This window comes from Orycteropus afer, unplaced genomic scaffold (genome assembly GCF_000298275.1).
Source record: "Orycteropus afer afer isolate SDZICR_OR568_19922 unplaced genomic scaffold, OryAfe1.0 scaffold00401, whole genome shotgun sequence".
Classification (NCBI taxonomy): Eukaryota; Metazoa; Chordata; class Mammalia; order Tubulidentata; family Orycteropodidae; genus Orycteropus; species Orycteropus afer.
The window spans coordinates 411,133-429,575 of NW_006921988.1; the positions used below are offsets into that span (position 1 = coordinate 411,133).

General features: G+C 36.2%; 1 protein-coding gene across 1 annotated transcript in view; it reads left to right on the plus strand.

Annotated features, from left to right (window-relative positions):
* Positions 1 to 18,443, plus strand: part of USP9X (ubiquitin specific peptidase 9 X-linked) — a 97,259-nt gene that overhangs the window by 26,508 nt on the left and 52,308 nt on the right. Inside the window, exons 14-19 of the mRNA XM_042782641.1 lie at positions 1,936 to 2,071; positions 10,825 to 10,912; positions 13,895 to 14,237; positions 15,775 to 15,870; positions 16,358 to 16,569; positions 17,654 to 17,894. Of these exons, the coding sequence (XP_042638575.1) occupies positions 1,936 to 2,071; positions 10,825 to 10,912; positions 13,895 to 14,237; positions 15,775 to 15,870; positions 16,358 to 16,569; positions 17,654 to 17,894 (1,116 nt within the window). The remainder of the gene's footprint in view (positions 1 to 1,935; positions 2,072 to 10,824; positions 10,913 to 13,894; positions 14,238 to 15,774; positions 15,871 to 16,357; positions 16,570 to 17,653; positions 17,895 to 18,443) is intronic.

The window sequence follows — 18,443 nt, forward strand, 5'->3', positions numbered from 1 at the left end:
TGTATAGTATGTTATGCCAATTGAGCTTGATGTCCCCTGTGACTGTGGTCCCGAGCCCGCAGGTTCAACTACTCGGTCCCTCTGGGTAGCTGTCTGTGACCAAGCAGTGACCACAGCCTTGCCCCTTGTCAGCTCTACTATACATCTGGGAATTCTGATCATTCACATTAACTTATAGGACCATTGTCTGCCAACCCTATACATGAGAAACAGGATATCTTTTGGTAAAAGCAAATTTCAAAGAATGAAAATTAGAGTGAAGTAACAGGAGGCTAAGAAAAGAGTTGATTTGGAACAGAAGAGGAATCTTTCAGCATACCCACATTTATTTTATTGATGAGGGAGGAAACCACTGATAAGTATCAGAATCAAGGTGATGATATTGCCTTCAGATTCTTATTTCAGAATTATCTTATTTTCAGCAAGTATGCCAGACAGTTTCATGGCATGTGTTGTGTCTGTTAATCTCACTACTCATTTCCTTTTATCATTCCTGCCTTTATTTCCCGCTTTACCCAGTGTCCACCCTTTATTCCACATTATAATAGTATTTCTTATAGAAATTTTTTTTTACTGATTTATTTCAGCAAAATTTTTGTTAAATAATTATGTTTAAATGTATTATTTTAGATGCCAAATTTTGGTTACTGGAATAATCTCTCCTTGTGCTTTCTGGTAATAGCACAAAAAGAAAACATAATGCAGAGAACTAGTGTAGTGTAAAGAAGACTCAGAGTCAAGCAAGATTCCAGGGTGTGATCTTTGTGTCTTACCAATCCAGATGATCTTAGAAAAGTTCTCTAATCTTTTAAAAAATTTGTTTTTATTGTGTGTTAATATTAGATGGTTGCTCAGATCCTTTATATCTCTTAGGTTGCTCTATTGTTGTTGTTTTTATGTGCCGTCCAGTCAGACCCGACTCATAGCCACCCCTCCTTGGGTTTCCAAGGCAGTATCACTATGGAAGTAGATTGCCCCATCTTCCTTTTGAGGAGTGGCTGATGGGTTCGAACCACCAGCCTTCTGGTTAACAGTCAAGTTCCTTAGGCACTACACTACCAGAGCTCCTAGTTGCTCTATTCTAAGCCTAAAACAGAAGTAAGAAAGGTCATATATATGGTTTATGTTAAACTCAAATAGATTTTCTCTTATTTTATTCCCAAGGCTGGAACATAATGTGAATTTGGCAAGTTTTACGGATAAACACTGGTGAATATTCAGACATACACCTTATTAACAGTGACACTTAACAGGGTCATATATTGGCTCACTTTATATGTGCCTTTTGTCCTTCTTCAAATGAATCCATTTGTCTGTTGCAGATAGTAGTTTGCATACTCTCCTGACAAAACAGTGGCTTTATCTTCATTAGAAGAGCAGTGGTTGTGATAGTTGATTGGCTATCATGAAGGTGACAGAATAGGTTAGAAAGGAATTAGATGTCTTTCTGGTGACACCTGTGAGTAAATTTGGCTACAACCAAGTGTCACTGAATATATCCTAAAAGGCTATTAAATAAAATTTTACCGAAAGCATTTCCTTTTGATTAACTTCTTTACTACATAATATTTGTGATACTGTTCTTATAAAGAATGCTTCTGTTTTATAATTTTTGAAATAATCACGTAAACTTAGCAAGTATTTGGGTAGTACAACAGTATAGGAATAGACCTTAGTCGTTGAGTTAGATATCCTTGTGATGAGGTTGAATGCTATTGATGCATTGTTTTCATGTAAAATAAAAATAGTATTTTTGAAGCATTATTTTAAATTACTTGTTATTATCATTAAAGGAAATAAGTGAAGAAAAGTGTAGTTCTTTTATGAATGAAAACATTTTAAGTTTTTAAATTAGTAAGTAGAATTTATAGGTATAAACTTTTGATTACAACAGAGTTTAATTGCCTAATTATATTGTTAAGTTCTTCTCGTTTCAGTCAAACTCAGCGAAGTCCACATGTATTTTATCGCCATGACTTAATCAATCAACTTCAGCACAATCATGCCCTAGTTACTTTGGTAGCAGAAAACCTTGCGACTTACATGGAAAGCATGAGACTGTATGCTAGAGGTACGTATTGTAAGCTAAGATTAACTGTGGGAAACAAAAATGACTTAACCTTCCCAACAATTTTTTTTTTGTTTTATCAATTACCTTAGAAATGACAATATATGTAAAAGACACAGATAATTAGTTTTATTAATTGTATTTATGAGCTTACAATCCACTTTTACTCCCAAATATTACACAACCTAAATTACAGGCCAGCATTTCAAGGCTGTTTACTGTTTGCTTGCCTTCCCCACTCTCCTTGTTAAACAGATTTCTTTTTTTCCCTGCCTGGGAGCTCTGCCTGCCTATACTGCAATTAGTTGTTACCTGCTTAGGTGTGTACTTGACTCATTTTCAACCTTTTTTCCCTTACTACCACTACCCTTAGTTTTTCAAGGAAACTTGACTCAAAACTCACCTGTAAGAAATCTGTTAATATTTTGTCTGTTTTATATATATTACAGTTCTTTGCTAATCTTAAGTCCACATTTCTTAAGTGCTTTGGACTTTATGGATTAAAAATTTGCAAGAAAAAGACAGGAAACTACAGGAATCATGATGTTTTAATTGGTTGTGAGAGATTTTAATTGTTGAAACATGTTGGGGTGAAGTTTCCTATGATTGGAACAGATAGTTCTTGATTGCCTGCCACATGTGGAGCTGTTTCAGTATTCTTTTGCCCTCTGACAGTTGGAGCGGGGTCTGTGTGTGCTAGAGCACATGTGTGCACTTTAGTATATATTCTTCCGTTCCTATGCCAAGTTCACATGTCAAAAAAAAGTCTGTCACCTTGTAAGCTCAATTTGTTCCCAAAGTATAGATTAAAACTACTTTATATTTCCAGTATAACAGTTAACCGATATACTCATCTAACATGTTAACATTAGGTGAGTAGATTTTAACTACTCATTATATTTGGATTAGCAGAAGTCAGTAGTGTATATTTTAAATGAAGATGTTTGCAGTACTCATTATTTGAAGAATATAACTCTTGATATAAATTGTAGCCAGAGGAGCAGTATAAGCATGAGAGTGCTGACGGGTACCGGGCAAGATCTTTCATCATTTCAGTTCTAGGTTGCTGCTTCTGAGCATCATGATAGAACAAGCAAGACATTGTAGGTATGCAGCCATATGATTTATGTTTTATATAATGACCAAAATCAATAAAAGAGAATAGAGGTTTGCATGTAGTACACTTTAGCCCTCAAGCATTCAGTTTAACATAACTCAAGATTCTTTGGTGTAATTGCATTTCTTCCTAGGATGATACAGAGCCCTCCCACTTGCCAGTGCAGACTTTATCCCAAAATGGAGCCATCTGAATTATACGTACTTCATTGTTAATTTATGTTTACTTCATTTGCCTATGGTGGTTAATTTCACTGTCAGCGATTGCAAACTCTACTGCAAAGCCAATTAGGAGATGATGCATGCACAGTTCAGCCTCACTAGGGTCTTTTACATTTTAGTTATAGTCTGGGTTAGTGCTCCATCTCAGTTTCATGGTCATCTGAACATTCCTGTACTCTTCAGATTCCCCTCCTTATACTGTCTGTATCTCCATAAATTAAAAGATGTGAGTTTGTATTAAACAAACTCACTGCTGTCAAGTTAAGTCTGACTCATAGCAATCCCTCCTTGGGTTTCTGAGGTGGTATCACTATGGAAGTAGGTTGCCCAACCTTTTGAGGAGTGGCTGGTGGGTTTGAACTGCCAGCCTTCTGGTTAGTAGTCAGATGCCTTAGGCACTGTGCCACCAGAGCTCCTGACTCAAACAGGCAAGTTCTTTATGCTAGTAGAATTTTTGCTATTAATATGTTCCCCTGAATTCATTGACTTAATACTCTCTGTTGCTTCTAACAAACGTTGACACCTTTACTCCTCTAATACAGTGCAATACTCTTAATACTGATCTGTCTATACATTCTTAAATTAGGGACAAAAATAATTTTTTTAATCTTCATTATTATTGTCTTTTATGCGTCTTTGAAAAGTACTTTCTCAAGCTAGTAAAATTCTACAAAATAAAACTTCTCTCATGACATTAAATCAGTTTTGTGATACTATCAACCACCAACATTTCTGGATTTGTAATTTGAAGCTCTTTATGGTTTTTACCTGTTTATAATAAAAATATTGCTTAGATCCCATTAAGCATGAAACGTTGTACAGCATGGTAACATCAGGCTTTCAAGTTCACAGATGTTCTCAGTTTCTAATAATCATTTCACCAGTATTAAAAATTTGCCCTGCCTGTAGTTCATCTTCGCTAGCATATTTAGCTTTCCAGGGGAGAAGTATATCTATATTTCATCAGTAAAATGGTCAGTTGATTTCATTTCATACTTTAAGGTTAGTTGAGGTGCAGGAATGAGTTTATTAAATTCTCTCCAACTTTATTCATGGTCTCACTACTATTACCTTCATGTACTTGGTGCTTGCCCCAATCATTCTTTTAAAGTCTTTCTATATGCATACAACAAAACATAAACCAATTTTCACTTAGGTATTAGATCATTGAAAGGATGGTTGCTGTGCTAATGAAAAAAAAGCAGGTTTCATTTATTTTTTTTCCTGATTTCTGGATTACTTCGAGGACTTGTCTTCATTGTAGATCACATTATTGCATTTTGTTTCCTTAAGACTGTCAGTTTCCATCATCTCTTCCCATTCTCTTATATCCAACACTAGCCATTTTAGATACATTTTCCACAAAAAAGATTCCTTCATGACTATTCCTCAGCAACAATTCTATTGGAATGGAGATTCTGGGCTAGACTTGCTAAGTAGCTAATCTATGAAGTAGTTTTAGATCTGTGTGGATTCTTTGTGATTTTAAAAAAATAAGCTAGTATTATCCATTGTATTAAGTTTACAGCTCTTTGGGGAAATGGATATTTGTAAGCTTTGCACAGTGAAAGAACAAGATGAGCCTTGAACATCTTGTTCTAGAAAGTGTGGAAGTGTTCAAAAAAATCATGCAAACATGTCACAAGGACACAGGAGTTAGCTCTCACTGGCCAGATGTGGATCAATTAGAATAGCAAAATAAATAATGATAGTATTAACTCCATTTAATAAAATATGAATGTTTCAATTTGTGGTAGCTCTGGTAGCATAGTGGCTAAGGCACTTGACTGCTCACCAGAAGGCTGGCGGTTCAAACCCACCAGCCACTCCTCAGAAGGAAGGTTGGGCAATCCTACTTCCGTAGTGATACTGCCTCGGAAACCCAAGGAGGGGTCGCTATGAGTTGGGGCCGACTCGACGGCAAATAACAACAACAACATTGCAATTTGTACTGATGTAGCAGAATATTAGCAAATGTAGAACATGTGATAGAAATTAACAAATCCAAGAGCTATGGGGGTGGTTAACTTCTGGATTGTTGGAGTAAGATGCTTGGCATGTAAGTTACCTCTAACAAAACAGCCTTTTAGCTAGAGAAAAATTATATTAAAAAATACTTAAAGTCTCTGGAACTGTCTTAATGGTATACATTTATTCAAGAAAATATAGTAACATTTATTGGTGAAACATTTATTGAAGAAAATCTAAATCTATAGTGAGAGTCTGTAGTATTTGAGCCACAACTTACCCTTTCTTCCCATTCTCTTCTCTGTTGTTTGGAAACTACTCTAGGCATGTGCAGCTGAAAAGAGGGGATTCCCCCTCACCATAGCTGCCAATCTGTGTACAGTTTCACCTCAGGAGGGACAGTTTACCAGTGTTTCTCATTCTCCTCTTCCTTGTATGTTGGAGATGTTCTGTTCCTGGTGGTCTCAGCTAAAAGGACTGATACTCTTTAACCCCACTCACTCTCTACTTGTAGGGCAGAAGTTCTGCTCTAGGCCAATAATACTGGTGCTCCAACTACCCCCATCCCAGCTTGCTTATAAGGTGGAGGTTCCATGCTAAAACAAGCAATCTTAAAAATTTATGGGCTTCCCTTCTCCCTACCAGCACCTGCTTGTAGAGCCGGGGCATCACTCCTTGAGAAGCAGGCTGCTGTACCTGCTTCCAATTCTAAATAGGTTTAGATCAAATAAGAGGGTGCTAGTAACTGTATTTACTGGTACTAACAACTGAAGTAGTAACCAGAAGTTTAACCAGAAGTGCCAGATAAATAGACAGCCAAGAGTCCTCCTGTGATCACTGTCAGCCTTGTGTGTATGGGGGTGGTGTATATTAAGGAAGGCTATGTGCATGGGTTAGGCTACACCTACTCAGAAACAATGAGAGCAGAATGTAGGGCAAGTTGAATTCCCCAGGTTGCAAATGGATCATCAGCAAAATGCGGAGGCTCCATAGGCACAAGGTGCTCAAACAATAAGCCAAACAATAATCTACCCAGATGAATGGGAGACTCCTAGGAATATAAACTTGCATACAACCCTGCATGCTCAAGACTGACTAAACCTCTCTGGAGTGATTGGAGATCAAACATCCAAACTACTAATACCTGGTTAAATGTGACACAGAAACATAAAATCTGTGAACTGTGATAGCGGCCTCAAGCCACACACATACCTGATGATAAAAGGTAAATAACTAATTTGCCAAGGGGCCTTAAGCACAGCCTTTGACCAATAAGGAGCTCAGTTTGACCTAGGGCGGATTCCTCCACAGACAGGCTGAAAGAACAGGGGGAGGGGAAATCTGAGCAGACATAGCAGAGCTTCAACAGTAGACAGTTACTTCAGCCTGGTCACTAAACAAGCAAACATCATCAGCCTGTGCTCTAGGGTTAGGATGAGGGTATATATATCCAGAGTAGCTATAGTGTGGTATCTAAAATATCCAGCTTCCAACAAAACCAGTACTTGCAAAGAAACAGGAAAGTGTTGACAGACAACAGAAACTACCTTTGAAGGAGTCTAGATGATGGACTTTGCAGACAAAGACTTGAAAACATATTCAAAGAACTGAGGAGCAAACCAAGTCTAAGGAATTGTAGGTATAATCACAATACCCAATCAAATAGAGAATATCATTGAAGAGCTGTAAATTACTTTTTTAACAAGCCCACAAAAACGCCACCAAATGAAAATTCTGGAATTAAAATGAGATTCACTAGCATTGCTCAACAATAGGTTTAAACTGGCAGAAGAAAGAAGTAACATGCTTGAATGTAGATCAGCAGAGATTATTTAATCTGAAGAACAAAGAAGAAAACAAAGAAAAACAGAACATGAGAGAAATGTAGGACACTATTAAGTGTACCAACATAATGGGAATAGCAGCACAATCATGAGAAAACTGCAAAGACAAATGTCTGGAGACTTGCCATACTTGACTAAACACGTTAATCTATACATCCAAGAAGCTCAACAAATTCCAAGTATGACAGATAAAAAGGGATGGAAACACATCACACTCAGAGAAAATCTTGAAGGTTGTTGTTGTGTTGTTGTTACGTGCTGTCGAGTCGGACCCAACTCATAGTGACCCCTCCTTACGTTTCTGAGGCGGTATCACTACGGAAGTAGATTGCCCAACCTTCCTTCCGAGGAGTGGCTGGTGGGTTTGAACTACCAGCCTTCTGGTTAGCAGTCAAGTGCCTTAGGCACTACGCCACCAGAGCTCCTTAAGGTACAAGCATACCACAGATTAACAAGCTAACTTCTCATCAGAATCCAGAAGGTAGTAGGAAAACATATTCAACATACTGGGGAGAGGGGAGGAATTGGCCAACCAAGAGTCTTGAATCCAGCAAAGTTGTCTTTAAGAAATAGACTCCCCTAGATAAAGAAAGAACAAGAGATTTTTTTTATTGCTGTTAGACTTCCTTAAATAGAATAAATCAATTATTTATCTGATAAGGTCCCTGGATAACATAAATTGGTTTGTGCTTGGTGACTAACTGATGGGTTGGTAGCTTGAACCCTCATGCAAGCAGTACTGCCGAAGAAAGGCCTAGTGATTTGCTTCTGAGATTATAGCGAAGAAAACTCTCAGTTTTATTCTGTAACACATGGGATTACATGAGTCAGAATTGAATTGACCAGGCTGCTTTTGGGGGGTTTTTTGAGGGGAGGATGTGGAGTGACTATGGTACAGAGATCTTTGGGGTGAAGGAAACAGTTGTAAACATAGATGGTGATGATAGGTTCACAACCCTGGCTATACTAAAACTGTTTAATTGTACACTTTAAATGGGTTAATTTTGTAGTATGGGGATAATGTCTCAAAGATGGTTTTTCAGAAGTGAACTACTTTTATATTAAGTTTTGAAAATGGAGAAGAACCAGTTTATATTAGCTTCAGCTGTGAGTCACTACTTCTTACCCATTTAAATAGATACTTGGATTAATTTAGTGTCACCTAAATTCTTTTTGGTATTTTAGTGCCTGAGGCACTTGACTGCTAACCAGAAGGCTGGCGGTTCAAACCCACCAGCCACACCTCAGAAGGAAGCTTGGGCAATCTACTTCTGTAGTGATACCGCCTCGGAAACCGAAGGAGGGGTCGCTATGAGTAGGGTCTGACTCAATGGCACATAGCAACAACAACATATTCAGTTGGAAAATTGCCGCATAGGCAATATGAATCAAAAATAGATTACTCTCCTTATTTGCTAACAAATTGAGGTATTTGTTTGGGGCTGAATGTTTTCAACGAAAACTGCTAACCAGCCTGTTTTTCATGCTTTGACAACCCAGGATCTTTTTTGTAGTTAAAGAGCGCTTCCTCTCCTTTTTAGCATGGAGGGCTTATCTAATTTCTTAATGCTGCTTGATTATTCTTTGACTTTCATCAAATGCTTCCAAAGTCCTACCCTGTGTCTTAGTTTTTGATAAATAAAGTCAGCACCTGAAGAAAAGGAACAATGCTGAAACTAACGGTTTGAGAAGAAACAAGGAGTTTACATATTTCCCCACAAATTCCTTAATAATTATGGTGAGAACAATAGTAACTTTATAGTGGAGAGACCTAGTGGAAACCACCTTAACCAAGTGATCAAAGTTAACATTGTGAGTTTTGCCACAAACTGAGAAAGATGTGCCTTTTGAGAATGAGGCACTGAAGAGGTCATATCGTCACTTCTGCAGTGGTCTTGCCAAAATACGTAACCTCAATCTAATCACGAGGAAGCACCATAGAAGCCTAACTTGAGGAATATTCAACAAAATTCATGTAGTTTTCAAAAAGGTCAGGATAACACAAATAAATGGTGGATCCTCCAGATTTAAGAAAGACTGAAAAGGCGTAATGAAACACAATGTGTATTTACTCTTAGACTTGGAGAAAAGAAAATCATAATCAGAAAATTGGTTAAACTGAATTAAATCACTAGTTCTCCACATTGATATTTGGCAGTGCCTGGAGACATTTTTGGTTGTCTGTCTTCAAGGGTTAGAGGGCAGAGATTCTGCTGGCATCTAGTAGGTAGAGGCCTGAGAATGCTGATGGACATCCTGCACTGCACAGGACAGACCTCTACAATCATGAATCGATTGCCAAATTGTCAGTAGTGTCTTGTTGAGGAATCCTGGGTTAGATCATACTGTAACAGTGTTTGATAATACACTATGCCCTTGTTAGGCAATACACATGCAAATATTTAGGTAAAAGGACATGTCTGCAACTCATATGGTTTAGAAAAATGGTACACATAAGTATATATGGTGACTAATGAAGCAAATGGGAGCTGTGGTACCGTAGTGCTTAAGGCACTTGACTGCTAACCCAAAGGCTGGCGGTTCAAACCTACCAGCTACTCCTCAGAAAGAAGGTTGGGCAATCTACTTCTGTAGTGATACTGTTGCCTTGGAAAACCCAAGGAGGGGTCGCTATGAGTCGGGTCCGACTCAACGACACATAACAACAACAACAGTGAAGCAAATGAGACAACATGTAAACACTTGGTCAATCTGGGTAGAGGTTATAAAGGGAATTCTTGTATTACTTTAGAAAATTTCCCATGGTTGAAATTACTAAAAGTCACCATTAAAAAAAGGCCTTGCCAAATATACATAAGGAGCTCTGATGGTACACTGCCCAAGGCATTTGACTGGTAACCAGAAGGTAGGCAGTTCAAACCCACCAGCCACTCCATGCAAGGAAGATGGGGCAATCTACTTCCTGTAAAAATTTATCACCTCAGAAACCCAGTAGGGGTCGCTATGAGTTGAAATTGACTTGATGTAAGTGAGTTTGGTTTTTAGAAGTATGCATAGCTGTGTATGAAGTTGTTTTTTAAAAAGGCAGCTGAAGTCCAATATTTTAGAAGCTCCCAGAATAGTGTTCTGAATTAGAAAATTTAGAGAATAAGACTTGATACTTTCTCCATTTTCTAGAGAAAAGCTGGAGAAATAGCACATCCAGACTTCAGCATTGATGAAATTGACTTTTGTGAAAGGAGACAATTCATGTTTAAGATTGTTGGCAGATACTAATATATATAGTAGAAGTAGAAGGCAGTGAGTCATAATACACAGGATTTCTTTCTTCACTACCAAAAGTGTTTCCAAACATTGTAAAAATTTCATCTTCATATGTCAAGATTTTGTTCAGAGAAGAACCTCACTGTTTTTGAAAACTAATATTACTACCTTTACCATTTTCAAAGGAGCTCACACAATTAGAATTCTTTGGCACTAATGGACACACAAAATCCAGGATTTATTTATTAGTAGATTGCAGGTTGCTTTTAATGATAAATGACTAATGACTTTTTAACTGACTTGATTTCCTTTGGTTAAAGATCACCGTTATGTGGGTATATACCGTCTGTGTAAGTCATGATTTTTGTTTTTTCTTTGTAGACCATGAAGACTATGACCCACAAACTGTTAGGCTGGGAAGTAGATATAGTCATGTTCAAGAAGTCCAAGAACGGCTCAACTTCCTTAGGTATATTTTTTAAAATAATTAGTGTTGTTTTCTTTTAGACACAGATAAGGAATGCAGAAGTAATGTTCTGTGTAGGTTTTTTTTTAGGGCCCTTTGTCCCTGAAAGGAGCTCTGGTGGTGTAGTGATTTAGCCATTTGGTTGTTTACCAAAAGCTTGGTAGTCCAAACCCACCAGCCATTCTGCAGAAGAAAGATGAGGCAGTCTCCTTCTGTAAAGATCTATAGCCTTGGAAAACCCCGTTAGGTGTCTTACTCTGTTTGCACTGCACCACCAGAACTCCCTTTGTGTCACTATGAGTTGGAATCAATTCGATGGCAGCAGGTTTGGTTTCTCCCTGAAATTGAATGCCTTCATTGTCTAAAAGTTACATGACATCTCTCTATGTGGTCATAATTAAATACATAGGCTGAGTTTAATTTTTTTACTTTGCAATATTTTAAACTGTGGGTTAGAGTTCTGTTATTTATATTTGTTTAGAGTATAAATGTTTACTCTTTAGAGAACAAATTTTTATATTGGATACAAATCAGCTAAAGAACCATGTTGATAAAATTTCTGTCATGAACACTAGGGAAAGATGGACAGAAGGCTGCTGGACTAGCATACCAACATAATGGTTTGATTCCCTCTAGTAACATTTTTTATCCTAACAACGACTGACATAGGAACCTGAAATCACATGTTAATATTACTTCAGAAAAGAAACTTATTCCATTAAGCTGAAGTTAAATGTAGTCCAAGGCTAGATTTACTCAGTGATATTTAGTTTTTAATGACTATACACTTTGAGATTTGAAAGAACCTCTGTTTTTAACCTCATTTAAAGAACCTCATTTTAACCTTTGTTAAAATGAGAGGTTTTTTATAAATTAAATTATTTAGTAGAAGAGTGTCTTTGGAGCATAAATGTGCTAAAGGAAAATGTCCAGGCTGTCAGTGTTTCAGAAAATGTATTTATTACTTTGATAGATACTCTCAAAAGTTTACTCTTTGGTCTATTTTAATTATTTATTAAACTCTGTGCTTATTTATGGGGGAAACCTTACATATCTACATGATGATTTTAACTCTAGAAAAATTCTACCCACCACATTTGAAGAAATTTGGCATTTTTTTCAAGTGAAGTGTTCTGTTTGTTGGTTTGTTTTGTTTTTAACCACGTGGATAGAAAGTCCTGCCTGCCCAGATTGAGACTCAATGCCATAATGAACCATTGTCACAGAGTGGTGTGCATTATGTTCCTTAGGCTTACTAAAACAGAAAAAGGGTTATAAACCCTTTTTACTATTTTAAAGTTAGAAGTCAGAGGACCTATTCTAGACCCTATTCTATTAGCACTTATCTTTGTGATTTATTACAACTCATGGGGAAAGAAACCTACCATTTAACGCCTGCTGTGTATTCAGCCTTGTGTTAAATAAACACATAAAATTTAATCATAGCAAACACAGTAAGGCAGGTGTAACTCCTATTTGCTTAATAAGAAAATCAATATTCAGATTGGTTCAAGTTCTGCTTCTTTCTTTCTCCCTTGTTCTAACTGGGGAAATTTCATGTATTAGATGTATGGGGTTTTAGTTTGAAGAAGTATTTCAATGTTGTCTTTCCAAAAAAAAATTACAAAATTTTAAAACAACTGCATACCTTCACATTGTACCACAGTTTTCTCATCTGTAAATTGAGCACAGGTGAATTTAGATTGTACTAGCTGCTAGAAACCCTCTTAAAGCTCAGCAATGCTTTGAAATAGGAAACCTACTGACATTCATTGTGTGCACCTTACCTTGTAACTGGGCATGGAACTACCATTATCATATTAGCTAAGAATTATTTGTAAAATTACCATTCAGAATAAGATGAACTGTTCTTTTTCATTGTCATTCATATGGTAGACTTGGGTAGATGGATGAATGCTAAAAGAAATTAGAAAGCTAACAGAAGGAAGAGACTAGGTATAGCAGAATTCACCTTCGTTATTGTCTTACTTTAATAACCAAATCAGGAGTCGGTAGAACTAAAAAGACCCTGGAGAACATCACTGAATAATTGACAAGCATCCATCCTATTGATTATTTACATAAAAAGTTTAAATCATATGTAAGTTATTCTGTTTAATGTGCCTGGCACTTGAGTGATGGATATTAGATCGCCAAAAAGTATTAAAAGTTAATGTATTTTAATGCTTACATATTGATGGGTTATCTATGAAAGTCACTTAGTAGAATACACTTATTCCTGACATATTAACTATCTCATCCAATGTTTCTCATTTATGACAATAGTAAAAATTTATCCAGCTTTTTTGTGCATTAACGATTTACATCTGACAGTAATGAATGCTGAGATGGGAGATGATAGTAATGCTGGCTGTAATGGTTATGTGTTAAGTTAGCTGGGCCATGAATCTTGGTGGTTTGACAGTTATGTAATGATGTAATCTGGCAGTGATAATACTGTAATGAGCTTTGGGAATTATGTAGTGATGCCATCACCCCCCATTTTGTGATCTGATGTAGCCATCCTCCATTTTCACACAATGCTGATTTTCACATAATGACCTGGTCTTTGGAACCTTACCATGTTGATAAGGGAGGAGTGTGGTTGTACTTAAAACTCCAGTAATGCCATATGAATAGGATGCTAACCCTTACATTTTATCAAATCACTTATTGAAACACCTTTAGAATGACTAGTTTCAAAGAGTAAACTGAGTTCAATTTTTTTTATTCATGTTTATATCCAATTAGCTGAGTTCCTAGCACACAGTGTCCAAAATATATGCTTGTTAAATGAGCATGTTAATATCTAGTACTTTTTTAGTACCATATAAAAGTTGAGAAATAAGTTCTTTTGAAATGACTTTTTAAAAATCTGTACTTAAATATATTGTAATAAATGTATTATTTTATACGTATCCAAGTAGATTGCCCATGAGAATAAAATTATGCAGATACTAATGGTTAATTGTTTGTTTTTCTAAGATTTTTATTGAAGGATGGCCAGCTGTGGCTCTGTGCTCCTCAAGCAAAACAAATATGGAAATGCTTAGCAGAGAATGCAGTTTACCTTTGTGATCGTGAAGCCTGTTTTAAGTGGTATTCCAAGTTGATGGGGGATGAACCAGACTTAGACCCTGATATTAACAAGGACTTCTTTGAAAGTAATGTGCTTCAGCTTGATCCATCCCTGTTAACTGAAAATGGGATGAAATGTTTTGAACGATTCTTCAAAGCTGTGAATTGTAGAGAGGGAAAGCTAGTGGCAAAAAGAAGAGCCTATATGATGGATGATTTGGAGTTAATAGGTTTAGACTACCTTTGGAGGGTAAGTGAAAAGTAAAAACACTATATAGCTGATATACTTTTTCAAATGAGTATGGAATCATAATTTTGTAGTGTATTCATTTTATTTTGATACTGGTCCCAGGAGATGAATCAGTCCCAGTTCATCATCTTTTTGTGGTGTTTGCCAGTGGGCACACCCCCTCCCTCTCTCCTTTCCTCCCTTTGCCACTTATGTTCTATTGTCTTGGGAATTATTGTTCCCCCTTTTTTTATTCAATGCCAATCTCTGTCTCTCTCTGTTGATAAAAGTTTTAGGTTATAATACATTTAAGGCTATTAAAATAATTAGAGGACAGAAGAGAAGACTTACTTTAGAAGAGATCATGAATGTATAGTTTACTGGCACTGGTTTAACTTGTGATAGTTGTAAATACCTGGGGTAGTAAAATATTATGTTCTGCTTCAGGGCAGTCTTTCCTCCATGATGTGTTGTTGTTATGTGCGTCGAGTCGGACCCGACTCATAGTGACCCCTCCTTGGGGTTTCTGAGGCAGAATCACTATGGAAGTAGATTGCCCAACCTTCCTTCCGAGGAGTGGTATTTTATTTTACTAGTGGTCAAATGTGTCTTTTAGCAGGTTGGAACAATCAGTAACTTTCTCATTAGTCCATTTACTATCCCAGGCAGTCTTTCTGTGGAAATAGATTGCCCCATCTTCCTTCTGAGGAGTGGCTGGTGGGTTTGAACTGCCAGCCTTTTGGTTAGCAGTCAAGTGCCTTAGGCACTATGCTACCAGACCTCCCTCCTCCATGATAGTACTAATATATTATTCCTAACTTTTGAAATCTGACCTATTATACAGCTTATATTGGTTTTTGGATATAAAATATTTCTCTGCAAACTCAAATGTTTATTTTTAAGTTGGTAGTTTTCAAACGTTTTTAAACTACAGAAACACTTTAAAAATCAAAATTTCCATGATACTTCAAAATGTAAAGCTAGTTGTAGTTAGAAAGGCATGCTTTTTTCTGCCAAGTCTCCCGATGCTTGCTTCCTTTCCCTCCCCAAGTCTGTTAATAGGGGACAGCTTTAAAACACTTCAAGGGTTGTTGGGTTATTTGGTGGTATAGGAGATTTTAAGTATAATTATTTATTATCCTCATTACTGAAAACCACTGACTTAATTAGATGAATGACAAAGATCTGTAGAAATGGGGAGGGGTTTTTTTATGCTAAACTTTATTTCATCTTGTCTCTTACTTTCTTTTTAACTAATTTGAACTTGCCCTTGAATGCTTCACAACTTGAGTACCAGGATGTTCAGTTGCTGGGTTAAATACCACTTATCAAAGCATATTTTATGTGTGTAAAATGTATGTCTCATTCTTTCTTTATTCAAAGTTGAGTTTTCCCTCTTCTTTCTTTTGGTCTGTTTTTCTTACTTAAATTATGAAGTCAGCTTACCATTAGGTTAATAACTGCTCATTAAAAAATAACTGAGGATGTGGTTTGAGTTTAAATGCCCAATTACAATTTTTCTTGAAAGGTATTAATGCTTTAATCTTTTTGAACCTAGGTTGTGATTCAGAGTAATGATGATATTGCTAGCAGAGCTATAGATCTCCTTAAAGAAATATACACAAACCTTGGTCCAAGGTTACAGGTCAATCAGGTGAGGATTGAGATGTATTAAAACTTCCTCTAATTCAAATTCTGATTCAGAGAACATTTTTGATTTTAAGATTTTCTTCTTTAATTCAAAATAAACTAGAAATTGTTTTGTCACAACTTCTATTAAGAATAGAGCTAAACTATTTAGTCCATATTTCTCTCATAGATTGCTGACTAAATGAATCTTGCCTTGACAATTATCTCGAGGTAATTGAGATTATTTGGTATTTGTGTGCGGGGGGGGGGTTGAGTATACTTATTTATCATATACTGAAATGGCAAGAGATACGACTCAATTTGTTGATACTAACACCTAATCCTGAAGTTCATTTCTTGACTAGCTCGCTTAAATTTGTTAATTTACGTAACACTTGCTTCCTTTTAATAAACATGGGTTTTATTACCAATATAGACTCTGATAAAGCTATCTTTAATGTTTACATTTTAAAACAACATGAAATGTTTTTAAATTGGCCTGTTATTTATAGGTGGTGATCCATGAAGACTTCATTCAGTCTTGCTTTGATCGTTTGAAAGCCTCCTATGACACGTTGTGTGTTTTGGATGGAGACAAAGACAGTATTAATTGTGCAAGACAAGAAGCCGTTCGAATGGTTCGAGTATTAACTGTTTTAAGGGAATATATAAATGAATGTGACAGTGATTATCACGAGGAAAGAACAATTCTACCCATGTCGAGGTTTGTGATGGATCTGCTAGTGCTTAATTCTTAGTTATTTGGTATTTTATTTGGTATTTTCTTAGCTGTTTGATCAAGAAAGTGATGATGGACAGGTAAAAGGGTGAAGAAAATTTCATTTTTGGAAATGCTGATGTCTTGTCCATTATAAAAACATAATTAGTATTTTACCTTTTTTTTTTATAATAGACCCTTTTATCCCCCTAGGATCTGTTTTATTTTTGTTTTTTTGACAAGGCATTCTCATTCATTGAATCTAGTCCTCTTTCTTTTTCATTTGAAAAATGCCTTTTTAGTGTTGCATTTATATTTTACAATTCAAGTCTTTTTATGTCATTCATTTACACTATTAAAAATGATAGGATAGTCAGGATGGAGAGTAACTGGAATGAACTCTTAAAAGCTCCTTTGGCAGATAGTCAATATAGCAAGACATATTTTTTAATGCTTTGCTCGAATTTCTCTTGTAGACTTAAGCATTTAGTAATTCAAATGGTATTTATAATTTAGAGATGTTTATAGCATGAACACTATCAGTAATTTTTTAAAGAGATCTCTTTGTTAACCATGAAATTATATAAAGTTGCTCTTTGAATATAATTTTGTATTTTATTTCTTACCCCAAAGAAGATATTATGCCAATAGAGTATCATATTTAGTGAATTTTGATATTAAGAATTTAAAAAACAAAACCATCTTGGCATTTTTGTTGATGTTCTCAAGCTAAAGTTTATCTTCTATATTTAAAACAGTCTTAGTGAATTGGGCTTTCACAGCACAAAAAGAAGTGAAGTCTTAACTTATATCTCTGTTTACATTTATTATAACTAGATACCTAAATTTTTTGTAGCTGTAGTTATCAGAGTGGTACAAATACAGTATGATTGCATTGTTATTTAAATATTGATTATAATATTTGTAGTTAAAAGCAATAAAATATATTTTTGAGGTATTATAATATATTTAGCTTCCTTTTGTTCATTAAGGAAACATTTAGTATTAAATTTCCAGCTTTTTTTCATGGCACAAATATTTGAAAGTCTGCTTACTATGATGATGTTCTTTTTTATTTTTTTACCCCCAGAGCTTTTCGTGGTAAACACCTCTCTTTTATAGTTCGATTTCCAAACCAAGGCAGACAGGTTGATGACTTGGATGTATGGTCTCATACAAATGATACTATTGGTTCAGTACGACGTTGTATTCTCAATCGTATTAAGGCCAATGTCGCCCATACAAAAATTGAGCTTTTTGTGGGCGGTGAGCTAATAGATTCTGCAGATGACAGAAAGCTAATTGGACAATTAAACTTAAAAGATAAATCTGTAAGTATATATAATCATCGCTCTTTTCACAAAAGTCAAACCTGAGGCTATTTTCATTTATTCCATGGATCCTGTTATGTGCTATGCTCTGTTAGGTGTTTTGGTTGTAACGCTAAGTGAGATAGGCATTGTGGCACTTAGAGTGGATAGAGAAAAGGGTTTTTAAAAACAAACTTCTTTACTTTCTTAGCCATAACCAAACACCTTGAGGGAATGAGTCACTGGGCCTGGAGGCTCAAGACCATAGTCTCAAGGGACATCAAGGTCAACTGTCAGTACACAAAGGTAGTTTTCTACATCCCACTTGGGTGAGTAGTGATTGGGATCTTAAAACCTTGTGAGCAGCCATCTAAGGTGCAACTATTGGTCTTTCCCTGTCTGAGGCAAAGAAGATTGAAGAATATCAAAGACAGAAGGAAATAATTTGTCCAAAGGACTAACGGACCACACAAACCTCAGCCCTCAGCACCCCGAGACCAGAAGAACTAGATGATGCCCAGCTACCACTGTCAACTGCTGTGAAGGGGATCACAATAGAAGGTCCTTGAT